The 20,115-nt window shown below is 37.0% G+C and overlaps 1 protein-coding gene across 1 annotated transcript in view; it reads left to right on the plus strand.

Annotated features, from left to right (window-relative positions):
* Positions 1 to 625: 625 nt before the first annotated feature.
* The window catches only part of LOC133087194 (putative selection and upkeep of intraepithelial T-cells protein 1 homolog), a gene marked incomplete at its 5' end in the record, with an annotated part of 38,390 nt that continues 18,900 nt past the window's right edge, over positions 626 to 20,115 (plus strand). Inside the window, 6 exon segments of the mRNA XM_061183997.1 lie at positions 626 to 986; positions 2,575 to 2,808; positions 2,811 to 2,849; positions 4,833 to 4,947; positions 6,588 to 6,697; positions 10,134 to 10,256. Of these exon segments, the coding sequence (XP_061039980.1) occupies positions 626 to 986; positions 2,575 to 2,808; positions 2,811 to 2,849; positions 4,833 to 4,947; positions 6,588 to 6,697; positions 10,134 to 10,256 (982 nt within the window).

A 20,115-nucleotide genomic window follows, 5' to 3' on the forward strand; every position in this document is an offset into this window, starting at 1 on the left:
AGAGTGGATACAAGTATATGTATAACTGATACACTTTGCTGTACACCTGAAACTAATACAAAATCGTAAATCAACTATACTCCAATAAAATTAAAAAAAATAAAAATAAAAAAGCCCTACCCAGAAATAAATTTTTGAGTTTTAAAGGGATGAAAAGAGAAATCTATCAGATGTCAGGGTCAGTGTGGATTTTTTCAGTCGAAATAAAAATGGTTGGTGGTTGGCCTGAGGTTAAGAGAAAAGGCAAGAGTAATGATCACACATATTTTTTAGAGAAGACTTTATTTGCCTGTGCAAATCAGTCAGTCTACATTATTTGATTAGGCACTTAGTGAGTGCAGAGATCTTTATTAAGGACTGAGCCTGATGGAATATCCCTCTTTTAACTGGTCTCTTCTTTATTTTCTTGAAATTTCTGTCTTAATCCTGTTTAAAGAGAATCAAATAAAAGGGGAATTTTGGGAGTCTCTGGAAAGATACTAAAAAGGTAAGGCAGTCTTATAGGTGGTATTTGGAAGGAATGTTAAGAACCCGTTGATACCTAGAAAGCTAGGAACTCATCATGTACATATATGAATCAAATACACGGTGACTCTTGGTTCATACTCTCACCTTTTGGTTACTGTCTTCCTTCACAGAGCAGTTCACAGTGAATGGCATACAGGGGCCCATCTTGGCTCCATTGGGAGGAAAAGTTGAGTTCAGTAGCCAGCTGTCCCCACCACAGAGTGCAGAACACATGGAAATACGCTGGTTCTGGAACCACTACACAAAACCTGTTCACCTGTACTAGAATGGTAAAGACTTGTATGGAGAAACCATCTCCAAGTATGTGGAGTGGACAGAGCTCCTGAAAGAAGCCACTGGAGAGGGTAAGGTGACCCTCAGGATCCTTAATGTGAATGCTGCTGCTGATGGGTGGTACCACTGTTTCTTCAAAGATGGTGATTTCTGTGATGAGGCCATCAGAGAAGTGAAGGTCACAGGTAAGGATGGATCCCTCTGAGGCTTCTATGCATCCACGATTCTCAATCCATCTGAGGCTGAGTATTAGGAATATTCTTAGTGTTTCTGACCATTTCATATTACAGGGTTTGGTTAGCAAGTTCAAATTCATGCATTTAGTCTTTAAATGGGGAAGAGGGTAGGATTAAGAATGCAAATTGTGTCTGTGCACATATTACCTTTATCAGCAAGAACTGTCTGTTTTCCCATGTCCATGTGCACTGTTAGATCTTTAAAGTATCAACAGAATCCTTTCAGGATTTGTTACTATTTTTTTCAATTATTTTTGACAACACTTTAGTAAAACTTGACTCTATAAACCACCTAAATCTTTACAACTGTCTCCTTAATGATCATTCGTATTCCCATTTCTCCCTGACTCAATTTGCTGACTACTTAGTTCTTAAATCTAGTTCAAAAAGCCTTCATCTATAATCTTCTGTGTCCTCCAATATCACCTCAGTCTTAGTTTTCTGAATAACAAAGAAATGGTGGCAAGATGGAGGACTTGAAGTAAACTGAAAGGCTTCCAAATGTGAGGGCACAAGGGTAGGGTCCTAGGCCCATTCACATGTAACATTTTCATTAGCTATTGTGACGCTCATCTGTATTGCCTAGAGCTAAGGTATCCAATATGATAGCCACTAGCCACATGTGGCTACTTACATTTATATTTAAATTAAATTAAATTAAAATCAGGCAAAATTTGAAGTAAAAAATTAAATAAAATTGAAAATTTCGTTCTTTAGTCTCACTGACCACATCTTGATCTTAGCCAAAAGGCCAAGAAGGGATCACTGACCACATCTTAGGTGCTAAAGTCTCACGTTGCAAAAAGCTACTGATTGGACAGCACAGATATGGAATATTTCCATCATTGCAGAAACTTTTATCAGACAGAGCTGCTCTAGAGTCACTCTTTAAATCTCTACTCATTCTTTCTTTGCCCACGCATTAGGCAATTCTTAACATCCCCAGCAATGTCCTGAAAATTTTCAAAAACTTGTTTATTTTCTCTAAACTGATAACTACTGCTTTATTTTGATAACAGTAGTGCGTTACCTGTTTTATTCAAAGAGCACATAAATTAAAGTTTCAATTAAAGTTGCAAACTTGCCTTTATGCTATTTACTGCTTATTAATAAATTATGGTAGCTCATATGTAACTAATGATGAAGATACAAGAAAAAATGTTACACTATAAATTCTATGAGGACTGAGATCTTGATTGTTTTTGTTCATCGTTATGTCCATGGACCTAGCCCAGTCTCCTAGATTTAGTAAATAATCAATAAATATTTTTGACTAAGTGAATAAATGAAACAAACAGGCATTTCCTCTCCTGACTTTTTAGGATCAGGTTGTTAATTTGGATATCATAATCCTTCAGTCTGGCTTAGCCTTTTTCCCTTTTGATTAGCTTGTAGAAGCAATCAGAGCCCCACAGTGTTTGACTATCAGTATACCTAAGGGCATAAGGTTTAAAGTAGAAGAAGGGGGCTTTTCTTTCTCTCTTATGTTTCCCCATCCCTTCACCTAAATATTGTTTTCCCCTTTCTTTCCAACCAGCTACAAGCCTGGAAACGCAGATTCTTGTGCATCCTCCTAATACCAAAGGTCTTTTAGTGGAGTGTAATTCAAGAGGTTGGTTCCCGCAACCTCAAATGGAATGGAGAGACAGCAGAGGAGAGATCATTCTACCTTCATCAAAATTCCACTCACAGCATACTGACAAATCGTTCAACCTGAAGATGACCCTTCTTCTAAGAGGGAGTTCCTATGGGAATGTCACTTGCTACTTTCGAAACCTGTAACTGGTCAAGAGAAAGGAACAAGCATTGTCCTATCAGGTGAGATCTGTGTGTTTGTTCTTCAAATGATGGCCATTGTCATCAAATTTATAAACTAAAGAGAAAAATTAATATACTTTCTTCACTTGGTTTTTAGGATATTATATTCTCTTGGCTTTGTTCACCATCTTGCTTGTCTTCTTTCTTATTCTCTTCTGCTACTTCATCTTTTTCACTCTGCCTTCTTGATATATGAGTTTCCCAGGGCATAGTCTTTGAGTCATTTTTCTCTATTGTGACTTAATTCTATCTCATGGCTTTACGTAAAATCAATATGATAAGAATTCCTCGAATGATATCTTCTACCCAGACCTCTCTCCCAAACTCTAGTCTCATCTCTAAACTCAGCATCTCAGTGTGGAAGTCCAGTAAATATCCTGAATCAAACAGATAAAAAACTAAACTGTTAATCACCTGTCAACTTGTGTGATTTACTGCCTTCCCAGTCACACTTCTAATTTTTATTTTCTCAGAAAAAAATCCTTGAAGTCATCCTTGACTCCCATCTTTCTCTTATATTCTACATCACACGTGTCGAGAGATAATACTGGCTTTACCTTTAAAATATACCCAGAGTCTCACCACTTCTTACCACCTTTGCTGCCCTCCAAGTCTGAGACACCATCGCCCATGGTCTGAACATTGGTAATAGCAACTGAAAAGTTCTCCCTACTTCTCTTGTCCACTATGGTATATTCTCAACACATGGATAGGAGGATCCATTTAAAACATGAGATATATGTCAACCTCTCTTCAAGACCCTGCAATTGTTCCCCATTTTATTCAAAGTAAAATGCCCCACAATGTCCTGCACTATCTCTGCCCCCGTTACCTATCTGACCTCATCCCCTAATGTTCTCTGTGTCTCCTCTAGTCTAGTCACACAGAACTCCTTGCTGTTCCCCAACCGTGACAGAACTGCTCCTGCCTGGGGTCTTTGCTCCAGTTGTTCCCTCTTCCCAGAATGCTATAATTCCAATAAATTACCTATCTCCTTCAAATCTATACTCAAGTCTCACCTTGTAAATAAGGACCACTTTGACAAACCAACTTGAAAAAATGCAACCTTTACCACCCCCACCACCTGGCATTTCCTATCACCTTACCCTCTTTTAATTTTTCTTTTTTACATAGTAGTATCACCTTTTAACCGGCTATGTAACTTATTTATTATGTTTATTGTCACTTATCTATCTCCCTTTCTAAAACATGAAGATAGAGATCTTTGTTGTAATATACCCCAGTTTCTTCAAATATTGCATGGCACATAGTAGGTAAGCAATAAATAATCAATACTTGAATGATTGAAATAAAATAAAATGAGTGCCTTGGAAACTGCTAAGTAAATGTACATGTATTAGTATTTGTATATGTCTGTGAAATTAATGTTGGACAGATGCTGAGAGGGGTATCCCAATTCAAGATTATTATAATAGGAATAAGTCCCCAACAGGTTTAGCAGTTTACTACTTTTAGAACATTTTTGTGTTTATTTCTCTAGGCAGAAAGACATCAGATTCCCAAACAAAATGATAGGTGTCTATGCTCAGTATGTGCAAACCAGCAAACCAAAGCAGATGCTTGTTCACATGAATAGGAAAGGAGGAAAGCTTATGTAAACGTATGTCTCAATGTATTCAAGAAGAATAATGCCAGACCCAGTGAATACGTTGGAGAATTCAGAACTGTGCATGTATTTGTTGCTTAGACAAAAGGACTGAAGGACTGAGTTGGTCTGAGGCTTAGTAGGAAGAACCCAGCTCTGCCTTAGGGAGAACATGAGACAGAATGGATGGGAAGAATTGGGGTGAGCAGCCTTCATTCACCTTTGCTCCAGTCTCAAACTAATCACACTTGGCTCAGTCCCACTCCAGACCCTTTGTCACTTTTCACTCACCCAATTATAACTACCTCCCCAAACTGGCTTAGGTCTAATATCCCACTGTCATGGGGTCTTGAATGCTTTGGATGAATCTATTTCTGATAAACTGTTTCCATGGAATACAATTTGGATACTGATTCTGGTCATAATTCTGGTTCTGCTGCTGACATTTATCATGGTGCCCAGTGTTGATTTATATTACAGATTACAAGGTAAGTGGGTTTGAAGGGCAGGAGATATAAAGTGGGGGTGGGAGAGCTAAAGCTGCATGACCCTTGATTCCCAAGCCCATCTACCTCAGGAAGTTCTAAACTCTCGGGACAAATGTTAGACATATGCCGTTCATCATTCCTTGGTCCTAGATATTCTTCTTTAGCCGCGGAGCTTCTGACAATGCTGTTTATCTGAAAGCCTGGGCTTTCTTGTACTTCAGTCAAATTGAAATCCTTTTCCTTTCCCGTATGGTGATAGCTTTCCCAACAAACTGGGAGATCGTTTTAACATTTAGCATTTAACATGTAACACAGTTTACACATATTTCTTACTTGACTCCTTAAATGGTCCAATGACCCCGTCAGGGGCAGGAAATAAAGTGTTAATTACACAGGGCAGAAACAGCGGAGCAAAGGTCACTTAATAGTCCACAGCATCAGGAAAATAGAACATGCAGGGAAAGTTACACCAGGTGGCCTACCCTTCCCAGGGAGAAAGTTTTCATCCATCTCAACCATGTTGTATTCGGGGAAATGGACTTGGAGGATTTGGGGGAAAATTTTAAGACACAATAAAATAGCTGTTTGATTTGAGGGTGTGCTCAATTTTAAAAGCTTCAAATGCACAGATCCTTTCTGGTATAGCTCTATCTCTCAAGACTACGTTCTTCTGAGGTCTCTTTCTGCCTGAAAACCTGGACTTCCACAAAGACTCTCTCTTTGGTAGGTCAATGTTCCGCATGTTCTCCAGGAGCACAGCTGAGAGGAGCCACAGTTCACAGTCTCTTGTATGTTCCAGAGCAGGTACCAAATACTGTCTGCTTATTACCTGACACACAGGTGAGCAAGACTCCTCCCGGGTCCCTTGGTGTATGGTGCTGTGTCCCACAAATCCTATAGAGGTACTTCTGTTTATGCATGGATGCCACATTTTTGTTGTTGATGGGGAGATAAAAATGAGGGCTATCTTATGCCACCATGACGCTCATGAGTCTTTGTATCCCATATTTTAAACACTAAGTTAGACTGTGCATAATACTCTCCAGCAGAGGACTGGGCACGACCTGTGGTAGTAAGCACCCCCGTCATAGACTATTTTCATGGAGAGACTATATAGCCAAGTGACACCACGACATGTGCTAAATAAGATTTTAAACAAAATGCTGTCTAACCACCCTTCCATTGATGAAATTCTTACTTCCAGAGCTCTTATGATCTCTTAGGTAGTTCAGACGTCTCCAGACCTATCCTACTCTGGCCTATTTTGAACCTAGACAATACAAGGACGAGTGCATAACTTTGTCTCATCCTCCAAATGAGGCACGTTGATTGATGGACTAGATAGAGAAAAAGCAAGATAAGTTGCTTTTCTCTGGGTCTGTTTAGGCTCAGCCCAAAACTGGTCCCATCCTAGAAACAGCTCTGCTTATTGTCCCAGTGACAAACAGTTTTAGACCTAAGCCTTTAGATCCTTGGGATCCTCTAGTCCTAAGCCTTAGCCATATTTTTTTCCCTTGGTCCTATTCTAAATAAATACAAAGGGATGGCATTAAAATATAACTCTTGCTTTCTTGGTGCATTTCCCCCAGTGCAAAGTGTCTCCACACCAATAACTGATGATTATCTCTTTTTTCCTTCGGATTGCTCCTGCAATGTCATACCTCCTTGGTCAGTGGGCATGCCGGTAGTCTTGACTTCAATATGTGTGATTGTCTTCCTCATTATCTATTTGCATCACAAAAAAAGAGGTATGTGGGACCAGAAAGATGAGAACTTCATGAAAGTATCTCCTTTCCCAAGTGTTTAGTAGCTGGCAAAACATTTAGCTGAAGAAGAGTAACAGGCTATTTATCAGAAAGCCTGGGCTTCTTGTACCTCAAATATTTGTTTGAATTCCATGAACAATAAACTTTTGGATCTCATGTCACTGAATTTGGATTCCAGCCTCCAGAATTTATGGGCTTAATGATACAAACTGCTGATGCTTCTCCTCCATAGCAAAAGAATATATTTCTTTCAGTGTAATAGCTATATTTTTGCCAAAAATCCAGCCATCATTTCACGTAATAAAATATGCCAATTCTTCCTGTACTTGAATCTTAGAGGAGATAATAATTCAGTATATCTTAAACTTTTGGGGTCATAGATTATTTTAGAGACTGATGCAAAGTAAAAAAGTCCTCTTCTCAAAATAATTCATATGTCCACAGATATTTCGCTTAAGTTTATGGTCTGTATGGACAACTGAAACTGATCCTTCTCCTCTTTGACTCTCTTTGAGGGTGAAATTGAAAAGGCAATTGTGAAAGTTTGAGGATAGCTGAACCCAACATATTTTAAAATGTGTCATCAGCTCTATCTTTGAGGTCCCCATGGAAATTACGTATACATGTCAATGATCAGCAAGGTAAGGTAATTTTTTTATTATAGCTGGAGCTGTAGCTATAGCTAAAAATCACAATGCAGAAGTCACAAAGTAGCACTGAACAATTCAGAGGATTTTATTTATTAATTTTATCCTATGAAATAAAGACAAAATACCCTAAAGCAGACCAGACTGAAAGTGCTTTTATATTTTACTCGAAGAAAGTCCATACCTGAGTCTTGCTTATTAACCATGTTAGCCGACTAAATGCCGTATCCATCAGTGCTGGAGGAAAGGAGCAAGATGCTATGATAATAGCTAGTATATATTAAATATTTATTATGTGCAGTATGCATTTTATAAGATTAATATATTTAATTTTCAGTGAATTAGATTTTATCTGTGATAAAATCTGGTACACAAAGAAGTTGAATAGCTATTCACACAGTTAAGTGATGGTGGTGCCAGGACCCCAGCCAGGCACTTAGACTCCTTAGCCCTCTGTTTCAACAACTGTAGTGTACTGTTCCTCTATGAAAAGACTAAAAATAAAGTAAAAAAGAAAGAGATATTTAGTCATAGCAGCCTTGTGAAAAGGAATTTATCATTACAGGGAAATATAGCCTGGGCATTTAGCGATTTATGAGGTTTCCATTGGATATAACTGAAAGCCCCAAGAATAGGCTGCAGGTCACTGTCATTGTTGAAGCAGACCTGGAATCACTTAAGAATGAATCTGGGAATTAAAATTTTATTTTGGCTTGCTCTACCTTGAGGACCTAAAATTGAGTCATTGATCACAGAGGCCTCCACCCACACTGCTCACAACTCCTGGTAATTATGCAGGTAACACCCATCCACTAACCTCTTTTATAATTGCTACTGAACTTTCTTCTCTTTACCTAAGATGGACTTTCCCCTGAAGGTACTGCTTCCTCTACAACTATCTCATTTAGCAGCCTTCTTCCCTATTTAGGCAACTTTCTGTTTGCTGTGCCTTTCTGGACTGATTTTCCTTCTTGAGGTTTATCAATTCAGAAATCTCTTTATCAATTCATTTAACAAATATGAATTGCCAGGAAATTCCACAAGCATTGTACATTTTAATTCTGCAAGAGATGCAGAAGACTCTCAATCTGCAAGAGATGTATACCATTTATTTCCAAGAATCAGTGCCAGAGTAGAGTCAGACTTCTTGGCAATAGTATTACCTGTGTGAACTTGGGAAAGTTATTTAAAGTCTCTGAACTGCAGTTTCCTCATCCTTAAAATATTGATGATAATGCCTACTTCATAAGGTTATTTTAGGTTAAATTAGTCAATATATCAAAGTCATTTAGCCTGGCTTCGCACATAGTACAAACAACACTAATGTATGATATTATTGTTACTATCATTACTATTAGCATAATCTAGGGATTCTGTCTCAATTCCCTCTCTGGTGTCTCATCTGCTATATGTGTTTGCCATCATCCTTCTCCCCTTTTCTCCTAAGCTTATGGCATGTATTTCTTCACTCGCATCCCACCATCATCTTAACTTTCCTTCTAAGCATGGACAGCTCTAGCCATGCTTAGAAGCCGTGCTTCCTAGCCATGTAGGAAGGAAAGAAAATTAAAAACTCAGCTTAGATTTAAACACACACACACACACACACACACAATCCTCTGAATAAATACTCTTAGCATCTTTGTACTATCTTACTTCCAAGTTTTTCTTTCAATTTTGTTTTAAATTATTTTCTATCCCTTATGGGAAGAGGTTTGAAGTTCTCCTAAATGTTAGTGTGAGAAAAATAGAGGTATGTGACCAAGACAGAGACTTACAGACTCTCCACTCTCTGATCCTTATGCACACACTCCCAGGGCAATTTTGCTATTTTTAAAAATGTATGCTATTACCCTTATAAAAGGGATCTCTGATCTAGTTAAGGGCAGAGAATTTATATCAAATTATAGGGGAAAGTAGATATTAATTAGGTGAACGCTTTACCCTCTGTTTGTACGTCTAAGACCACATGGAATATATCATGTGGGCAACAACCTTGGTAACTTCTGAGTTTTCGCTTCTCCAACAAGAATATTATCAATTATTTCAACTGTTATTTCAAGGACATGGATTTAAGACTCCTAACTTCGGCTTCCTCATCCTCACCATCTGGGTTGTCTTTCTCTATAAGGTAGTATGAATCAGTGAACAATCATGTCAGTGAAACAAACTAGGGTTGATATAAGAAAGTAATTTTTAATAGACATAGCTGTCCAGTAATGAAACAGATACCCTAACTGTTGGCAATGGTGCTCCCATCACAAGACATATTAATCAGTATTATGAGTTAGGGGTGTTTTCCACTTTTATAATCACCCAGAAAACATACTTTACAGAAGACTTCTGCTCCAGATAAGAGGATGACTTTTGAGAATTGTAAGATCTCTTTCATCTCAGAGATTCTGTTCATCTTAGACTATTCTATTTCACCATACTCCTCAAGAGGTCTAGAATTCTTGAGGGGCTACAGCACCACATAAAGAAGATAAAGGTATAATGTGTCTATCTGTCATTCAGACTCTGGTCAACCAGAGCAAGTGTCATGATGCTTGGGTGGAAGAATGGGTATCTGCCTCTTTTCAGCCTTCTTCCAGACTTAGGCCAAATGTACTCATCTCCAGGATCATCCACATAACCCAGCCTACTTCTCCTTCACCCTCACATAAGCCCAGAAGTATGGAGCAATAGGAATGTGAAAAGTAAATTTATTGGTCTGTAACTCAGTTCTCCTTTCCCTCTGTGACCCTTTTAATTCTTGCATTTCTTTCCAGTCTCAATTTCAGATCCACATTTCCAGTTGGATGTCATGTAGTTGGAAGATATGACTCTGATCCTGTGTGTTCTGATGGTCTTTATCACCATGGTCATTTCCTTTATTTACTTTAGATTCAGAGGTAAATGGAATGGGAAGGGTGGTAACTCAGAAGGCATCTTTCTTCCAACTGATCTCCAGATACAATCTCAGATTGTAGCCTTCTTGAGGCTCCTGGGGTTTCTACAAAAGTGACCTTTCCAGTCTTTGTGCCTTAATAACTGGGGAAAGAAACAAAGACCTGTAGATTTTCTCTTGATCTGTTAATGTGCAAAGCTCTTGGTGGATTTGATGTGAGAGTAATACATTAGAGATTTTCTTGCCAGAATGTGTACTTTTCTAACATGATGTCTTTGGCACATGTAATGAAACTATGCATGTAATAAAGCTGCCCAAGCCAGGATGATAATATTCTCAGGATAACTCTAAATTCAACTAAATATGATTATGGAGGAAAGAAAAAAGAAGTGAGGGGAGTACCCTGTTTATTAAAAAAAAAAACAAGGGGAAAAATAAGGTGATTTTGAGACCAGGTTTTACTCAGGCTAGAGAAGAAATGTTGCTTAATGAAAAGAACATAGTTTTTGAATCCAGAGAGTTGGGTTTTTATCCTGACTTAACCATGCTGAGTGACCTTGGGTTAATGGCTTATCCCTTCTGATCTACTTTTATTTCCTCCATGAAATGTGGAAGATAATTATGAGATTGTGAAGATCAGGAATTTTAATGTAAAAGGTCTAACATTGTGCCTGGTAAACACTCAATAAATATCATATGCACACACATGCATGCATATACCTGCACATACACACACATCAGGGAGACAATCAGAGGGGGAGAAGACCAGAAGCGGTCAGATTCTACCCCAGTGAAATCTGTCTATCTCTTCCTCTCTGCTTCTATATCTCTTGAAACATCTACCTCTACTGCCTCTCACTGTCTCTACCTGTTCTCTCAAAATCTCATAGAGGTAACAGCTGATATCACTGAAAGAAATGTACACAATATAGTCCCTTCCTAAAAAAGGAAAGGAAGAGAGAAAGAAAGAAGGAAAGAAAGGAAGGAGGGAAGGAAGGAAAAAAGGAAGGAAGGAAGGAAGGAAGGAAGGGAGGAAGGGAGGAAGGGAGGGAAAGGAGGAAGACTTATGCCTTATAAGGGCTTTCTGATTGTAGCTGCCTTGAGGCTCCGGGGTTTCTACAAGTGCAGTATTAGTGCCTCAAACTCCAGTGACAGTCTCATTTCTGACTTCACACCTGTGATAGTTCTCTCAAGTAAAATTGGAAGGCCCAAGTGTTTCATCCAGAAACATTCAATACTGAGTTCTTTGTGAGGTTTAGATGTTTTCTTCTATTTTGATCTCAAAGGCAGAATTAAAAATTTAATATCATAGTTAATAATAATAATTTAATATTATAGAAACTTATAGATGACCACAAAGGCTGGACAGGAACATTTATGAGCCTATGTTCACGGTAAGGCATGTGAACTAATGAAATCGCCTAACTAATTTGAAATCCCCTAACTAATGCCCAACGATGAAAGTCCTGGCTTTATTGTGCAGATATAATCTTCTTATGAAAAATGGAAGGAAATGTAAAATTAGTCACACGGGAAGAAAAATTTTAATTCTTGTGTTCCACCAGTAATCTACAATCCTAAAACGTTCCATTAAAAAATGTATGCAAGGTTATGAAAACATGTACTCTTAATTACTAGCAGACTTTTTCCCCCGAATACAATGCAAATCCATGATAAGTTATTATGGACAATACAGATAAATTATTTTTACTTAAACCAAAAAAAAGGCCTATAACCTAGAACCACAAAAATGGGTATTTGTTTTTTCATCTTTGCATCCATTGACTCTTGGCTTTCTCTGTACTACCTGTTGAGAGCTGCTAGATGTTGACGTGGCCAATTAGGACAACGAGCAAAACTAAAAGTAACAGTCAAGCTTTTATCCCCTTATTGTGAGCGTATAAGAGGCCAAAAAAGGAAAGTTATGGTGGCTCCTCACAGTTCCATTTCCCCCATAGAACAGCACTGGGTAAGGGTCAGGTGACATGCAGCACAGGTAGGGGAAATTGTGTCTTACTATAAAGAACACTGAACAAAAGGCTCCTGCCATTTTATGGACCCAGGGGAGAGCAGATGGGGAGGAGAGACAGAGAAGGGCTAGAATGGAAAAATACTGAGTCAGAGTGGAGGAGAAGCTTTTAGTCAAGACACCATCTCCCAATAAAAGAAGGTCTCAGAAGAGGCGACTAAAAAGCATCTCAACTGAGGACCCCAAAAACGAGGCCTCCAAAAGGAGGTACCTGGGCTGGGAATGCAGGTATGCATATGAGCATGGCTGCTGGGGCCCGGAGACCTAGTCCTTGACTGCAGCTTCCTCCAGAAAGTGCAAGGCATTGACTCTGCACCAAGTCTGGTGTGGGGAGGACAGCTTTCCCGCATGGGGCCTGCTACGCAAAGCCTTTGTAATTTCCTATGATCGGACATAAGGAATCACATATGGGAATCTGGCCTGGAGTCAGACCCTCATTACCTCTCCAATGTGGAGAAACATTCCACCCTTTGAAATTAAACAAAGTCAAGGACAAGTCCATGATTCCTACAGTACAGATTTATGCTTCTCATGCCTAGTTTCTGCCACTAAGGAAAACAACCCAATCAATATCTTTGCATCCAAAGGCACAGGTTAATGATACAGGGAAGCAGAAAGGAGCCTGTACCCAGTATTCATCCACTCAAAAGTAAGGTTTTAATTTCATTCTTTTACATGAAGCTGTCCAGTTTTCCCAGCCCCACTTATTGAAGAGGCTGTCTTTTCTCCATTGTATATTCTAGCCTCCTTTATCAAAGATAAGGTGACCATATGTGTGTAGGTTTATCTCTGGGCTTTCTATCCTGTTCCATTGATCTATATTTCTGTTTTTGTGTCAGTACCATACTGTCTTGATTACTGTAGCTTTGTAGTATAGTCCGAAGTCCAAGAGCCTGATTCCGCCAGCTCTGTTTTTCTTTCTCAAGATTGCTTTGGCTATTCGGGGTCTTTTGTGCTTCCATACAAATTGTGCAATTTTTTCTTCTAATTCCATGAAAAATGCCATTAGTAGTTTGATAGGGATTGCACTGAATCTGTAGATTGCTTTGGGTAGTATAGTCATTTTCACAATGTTGATTCTTCCAATCCAAGAACATGGTATATCTCTCTATCTGTTTGTATCATCTTTAATTTCTTTCATCAATGTCTTACAGTTTTCTGCATACAGGTCTTTTGTCTCCTTAGGTAGGTTTATTCCTAGGTATTTTATTCTTTTGGTTGCAACAGTATATGGGAGTGTTTCCTTAATTTCTCTTTTAGATTTTTCATCATTAGTGTATAGGAATGCAAGAGATTTCTGTGCATTAACACCATACACAAAGATAAACTCAAAATGGATTAAAGACCTAAATGTAAGGCCAGACACTATAAAACTATTAGAGGAAAACATAGGCAGAACACTCTATGACATAAATCACAGCAAGATCCTTTTCGACCCACCTCTTAGAGGAAGGGAAATAAAAACAAAAATAAACAAATGGGACTTAATGAAACTTAAAGGCTTTTGCACAGCAAAGGAAACCATAAACAAGATGAAAAGACAACCCTCAGAATGGGAGAAAATATTTGCAAATGAAGCAACTGACAAGAGATTAATCTCCAGAATATACAAACAGCTCATGCAGCTCAATATCAAAAAGACAAACAACCCAATCAAAACATGGGCAGAAGACCTAAATAGACATGTCTCCAAAGAAGACATACAGATGGCCAAGAGGCACTTGAAAAGATGCTCAACATCACTAATTATTGGAGAAATGCAAATCAAAACTACAATGAGGTATCACCTCACACCAGTCAGAATGGCCATCATCAAAAAATCTAGAAACAATAAATGCTGAAGAGGGTGTGGAGAAAAGGGAACCCTCTTGCACTGTTGGTGGGAATGTAAATTGATACAGCTACTATGGAGAACAATATGGAGGTTCCTTAAAAAACTAAAAATAGAATTACCATACGACCCAGCAATCCCACTACTGGGCATATACCCTGAGAAAACCATAATTCAAAAAGAGTCATGTACCACAATGTTCATTGCAGCTCTATTTACAATAGCCAGGTTATGGAAGCAACCTAAATGTCCATCAACAGATGAATGGATAAAGAAGATGCGGCACATATATACAATGGAATATTACTCAGCCATAAAAAGAAACAAAATTGAGTTATTTGTAGTGAGGTGGGTAGACCTAGAGACTGTCATACAGAGTGAAGTAAGCCAGAAAGAGAAAAACAAATACTGTATGCTAACACATATATATGGAACCAAAAAAAGAAAAAAAGGTTCTGAAGAACCTAGGGGCAGGACAGGAATAAAGACGCAGACATAGAGAATGGCCTTGAGGACACAGGGAGGGGGAAGGGGAAGCTGGGATGAAGTGAGAGAGTGGCATGGACATATATACACTACCAAATGTAAAATAGCTAGCTAGTGGGAAGCAGCCGCATGGCACAGGGAGATCAGCTCGGTGTTTTGTGTCCACCTAGAGGGGTGGGAGGGAGATGCAAGAGGGAGGAGATATGGGGATATATGTATATGTATAGCTGATTCACTTTGTTGTAAAGCAGAAACTAGCACACCATTGTAAAGCAATTTTACTCCAATAAAGATGTTAAAAAAAAAAGTCAGGTTTACCTGCTGACCCAGTGGGATTAAAAGAAGAGTTAGAATCAAGGAGAAATTTTACTGTCATTCACAGTGGAGGGGACCAGAATTGTTAAAAACGAATCCTGTTTTCATCCACTTGGCGCCCTAAGGCCATTTCTCAGCACTGCTCCTCTGTATCCCATGGAGACCAACGATAGAGTTGCATTAGCCGCTCAAAGATTTTGCCAATTATCCTTTTGGTTTTCCCAGATTTCTACTTTAAAAAATTAAGACAATACATTAATTGATTTGAAAGAGAGATTACACAATGTAGTCAACTGAAAAGACCCAGTTCACTCTACTTATCACCATTTACACTCTATTAATATGTCTCACATTGCTAATATTATAGAGTTTATAGCAGCAACCTCATGACAGGCCAAAATTGAAAATGGTCAAACTTGACCATAAATTGAAATGCTCTAAATTAGCTACGAGATTTTTAAATTTAAAAAAATCAACCACTTCCCATAAACAAGTCAATTTTGTTTTACAAAGAAAAAATAATTTCCCCAAATTCATTTTCTACAATTTGTCTTAATGTTTTCTCTGGTTCTACCAAGTTTGTGTTAGGGTTTTAGTATGAATCTCATTGTTTTTTCAATAACTGCTTTCTCTGCACCCTTTCATTGAATGAGTTTAGCTCTTCTCCTGTGTTGAAAAGTTGATTATTCCATTTTGATGTCTCTTATGTTTCACAATTTTTCAAGTTCCAGAAGGGTAAGGGGATGCATAAGAATATTTAGAAAAATTTTAAAAGCAAATCCACAAATCCACTGCAGTTTCTGATGTGTCTTATGATGTATGCATCACTATTATTGTGCAATAGCCTTTTCCAAGCAAACAAACACAACATATAGTGATTTACTGTTATCTGAGTTATAAGGGTACAGGAAGAGAGTGGGGGAGGGAGAAGACAGAGAGAAAGAACGAGAGAGTGAATTATGTTTTCACAGGGGTATTCATTTACTTCAGTTGCAAAGAGATACTGTGCAAATTAAATCAGACTCCTTTCTAGAATGCCTTTATTCCTTGTACACTTTCTCCCGGCAGAGGTTTCCCTCTCATTGATTTAAGCCAGGGAATTCAAGTTAATGACTTCTACCTAAAAGTTGCTTCTCATGGCTTTTCCAAAGATGTTTTTGGCATCTCAGAGGAAATCAATTTGTTCTCAAACATGTTTTTATTTCAGCTACTTGCCTTTAGTAAAATTTGAATTTACAATACCTCAAGTACATTTTATTTCCTTGACAGGTTTCCTGCAAAATTAAGGGATTAAACAAGCATCAAATGTTTCATCTGGGACAGTGGATAAAGAGACTACAGAGGAACAATATGCTAAGATTTCCAAAGAAAGTAACTGTGGCTTTACAATTTTATATAAAGCCAAATAATTGCCAGGCGGAGGGCAAGTAAAATATATTTGCACACTCAAGTTTGCATTTCGCTTGTAGCTCTTGTGCAAACTATGTTAACTTAAAAAAAAAAATAAAGGTTAGAAAGTAATCAGAAGACAGATAGAAAGTAATCAGAAGACAGAAGACAGCAAATTAGGGGAATGACTGGTAAAAACAAATAATCTACAGGGCAAAATGGAAGTAACTCTGAAGACAGAAATAAATCTATACCCATCAGTAATTAAATGTCATATCTATCCATAATTAAACATGTCCATTGAAAGAAAACTATTTTCAAATCCATGATGTTTAGAAGAGACTTAACTAATGCTCAATGACAGAAAAGTTGAAAATACAGGGATGCAAAGACCAAAACTATGCAACTTTTACCAAAATATATGTTGAAAGATATATTAATATTCTGTAAAAAATAATTAAAAAGAAATAAGCAGGAATAAAAAGGTCATCCACAAAATAAAGACAAGAACCATGAACCAAAACTTTCTAAAAATTAGTGCATAGTACATAAACACTAATAATGCACTCTTAACCTTCCTACACTGTTGGTGGGAATGTAAATTGGTGCAACCACTATGGAGAACAGTATGGAGGCTCCTTTAAAAACTAAAAATAGAGTTATCATATGATCCAGCAATCCCACTCCTGGGCAAATATCCAGAAAAGACAAAAACTCTAGTTTGGAAAGATACATTCACCCCAATGTTCATAGCACCACTATCTACAATAGTTAAGACATGGAAACAACCTAAGCGTCCATCAACAGATGAATGGATAAAGAAGTTATGGTATATATATCTGCATAAGACTCATCATGTACAAGGGAACCACACCATTCATAGTTGACTTATCAAAATCAGTGGAGGATGTAAGGTAATGAGAGGACATATTCAAAGTGCTGTTAAAATTTCAAAGAATTTGCATATTCTCCTTTAATTCTCCCTGTTTTTATATCGAGAGAGTCAGCCCTTTTATTCTCTTTTTTAAAACTTTATCCAGGTATAATGATGTACATTATATCACACACATTTAAAGTGTACAATATGACGATTTTGACATATCCATACACCCTTTATACTATATAATTAATATCCATTAATTCCAAAATTTTCTTCGTACTTCTTGATAATCCATTCTTTACTCTCTCCCCACCACCATCCTCAGGCAAACATTGATATGTTTTCTGTCAACAGAGATTAGTATGTATCTTTTTTTAAAAAATACATTTATTTATTTATTTTTGGCTGCATTGCGTCTTCGTTGCTGTGCACGGTCTTTCTCTAGTTGCGGTGAGCGGGGGCTACTCTGTTGCGGTGTGCGGGCTTCTCACTGTGGTGGCTTCTCTTGTTGCAGAGCATGGGCTCTAGGTGTGCGGGCTTCAGTAGTTGTGGCATGTGGGCTCAGTAGCTGTGGCTCGCAGGCTCTAGAGTGCAGGCTCAGTAACTGTGGCACACGGGTTTAGTTGCTCTGCGGCATGTGGGATCTTCCCGGACCAGGGCTCGAACCCGTGTTCCCTGCCTTGTCAGGCGGATTCTTAACCATTGTGCCACCAGGGAAGTCCCTAGTATGTATCTTTTAGAATTTCATTTAAATGGAGTCATAAAAAGCATATTCATTTTTATCACACTTCTTTTATCCAGATTAATTATTTTCAGATTTGTCCTTGTTATATGTACAGCTGAATAGTGTTCTATTGTATGGACAGGCAACTCTTTGTTTAACCATTCAACTGTTGATGGACTTTTGGATTGTTTCCAGTTTTTTTGCTCTAACAAATAGAGCTGCTATGAACATTTGCGTGTAAGTTTTTGCATGATTGTATATGTCTTCATTTTCTTTGGTTAAATATTTAGTAGTGGAATGGCTAGGTCATATTATATGTGTAAGCTTCACTGTTTACAAAACTGCCAATTATTTTAAAAGTGGTTATACCATTTGAAAGTCTTACCAGCAGTGAATGAGAGTTTCAATTGCTCCACATTTTAGTCAACACTTGTAAGGTCAGTCTTTGCATTTTTAGCCATTCTAATGTGTGCATAACGGTAACTCACTGTGGTTTTAATTTGTCTTTCCTTAAAAACTATGATATTAAACATTTTTCATGTTCTTAACCTTCATTTCATTTTAGTTCTAAAAGTAACTACTATGTCTAATAGCAGTAACTTTTGGCAGTAACTTTTATTTTCCAAAGTCATTTCTTCTGTTAATAAATCTTTGGTTTTTATTTACTTTCCTGAATATCTTAAATCTGTTACACTACTGTCTTCTAGCCTGAAGTATTACTATTGAAATATCTGATCATAATCTGATTTTATTTTCCTTTCATGTTACTTGTTGTTTGGTTAGGTGACCAGAGGGATATTTTTCTTTTACTTTAAATGTCCAGGAATTTTAATAGAACATGTCTTGCTGTTCATTGTTTTGAGTCTGAATTCTTCTGCATATGATATACTTAGTTAATATGTAGCATCAAATCTGGGTGTTCTTTTTGGTTTGTTTGCTTTGTTTTTTTCCAGAAGGTTTTCTTGAATTATAGTTTTTAGTATTTGTTTTGTTCTTTTGATTTGGCTTTGCATTCCAATGTCTGCTGTTATACATATTTTGAATCTTCTTTGCCTGTATTCACTTATTTCTCACATTTTCTCCAATCCTTTGTATATCTTTATTCATGAATATACATTGGCACTTAGTTTTTGTTGGTAATGTTTCCCAGTGGATTTTGTTTTAGCTATCCATTGGGTTGGCCCAAAAGTTTCTCTGTTTATTATTATGTGGGGAAAGAGGAAGATTTATTTTCTAGGTCACATTTTCTATCTTTCCAGAATTTCCTTTGTGTGTGAATTTTTATATATAATTTTCTTTATACCTATAATTATTTAAAATATTTTTGAAATTCTAAAAGACTTTAAATTGTTTTAAATATTTTTTTAAAAATTGATATCCAACTAAATTACAGTGTCATCAGAGAATGTGGCCTCTATGGTACTTATTATTAAAGTTTTTGGACTTCTGTAATTATAATATGTGATTACTGTTTGTTAATGTTTTATTTATGGTTGGAAAGAATGAAATTTTTATCATTAGATATTGAAACTCTGTACTTCTTTCATCTTATTTTGTATATTATCCAACTATATCAGATTTCTTTTGATTATTACTTAGGGATTATTTTTTCCCTAGCCTTTTATAATTAAACCTTCTGTAGTCTTAAGTTTTAATTAGATTTCATTTAAATAGCATACTGCTGATTTTTTAAACTCATTTTTTAAGTTTTACCAGAGTTCCTAGTCCATTTAAACTTATTGTGATTATGAAGATAGTTAGTTAAATTTACTTCCACTATCTTATTTTGTGTTTACTATTTGTCTCATCTTTTCTATGCTTTGTTATTTATTTTCCTTAATGTTCTCTTTGGGATAGATTGGATTTTTCTCAGTATATATTTTTCTTCTCTTTGTTCTAATATTTTAATTCTACTTGTGCAATATTAGAGACCCCATTAGAGATTTGGGAATTTAAAATTAAGTTTAAAAGATATACAATTTATCAGTCTATTAATTATTTTTCTCAACAACAAAAAGTTTCCTGAGCATTTTAACTTTGTCCATATTCTAGCAATTTTTATGCTTTTTTCCTCTACTACATTAGTTTCCATCTGTGAGGTTTAACCAATGAGAAGAGATATTAGTGGCTTATAAAATATTTCTTAAATTGGATCTCACAGATATATTTTTATCTTTACATAAATATCATCAATCTAAATAGTCATTTG

Source organism: Eubalaena glacialis, chromosome 3, assembly GCF_028564815.1.
Source record: "Eubalaena glacialis isolate mEubGla1 chromosome 3, mEubGla1.1.hap2.+ XY, whole genome shotgun sequence".
Taxonomy (NCBI): Eukaryota; Metazoa; Chordata; class Mammalia; order Artiodactyla; family Balaenidae; genus Eubalaena; species Eubalaena glacialis.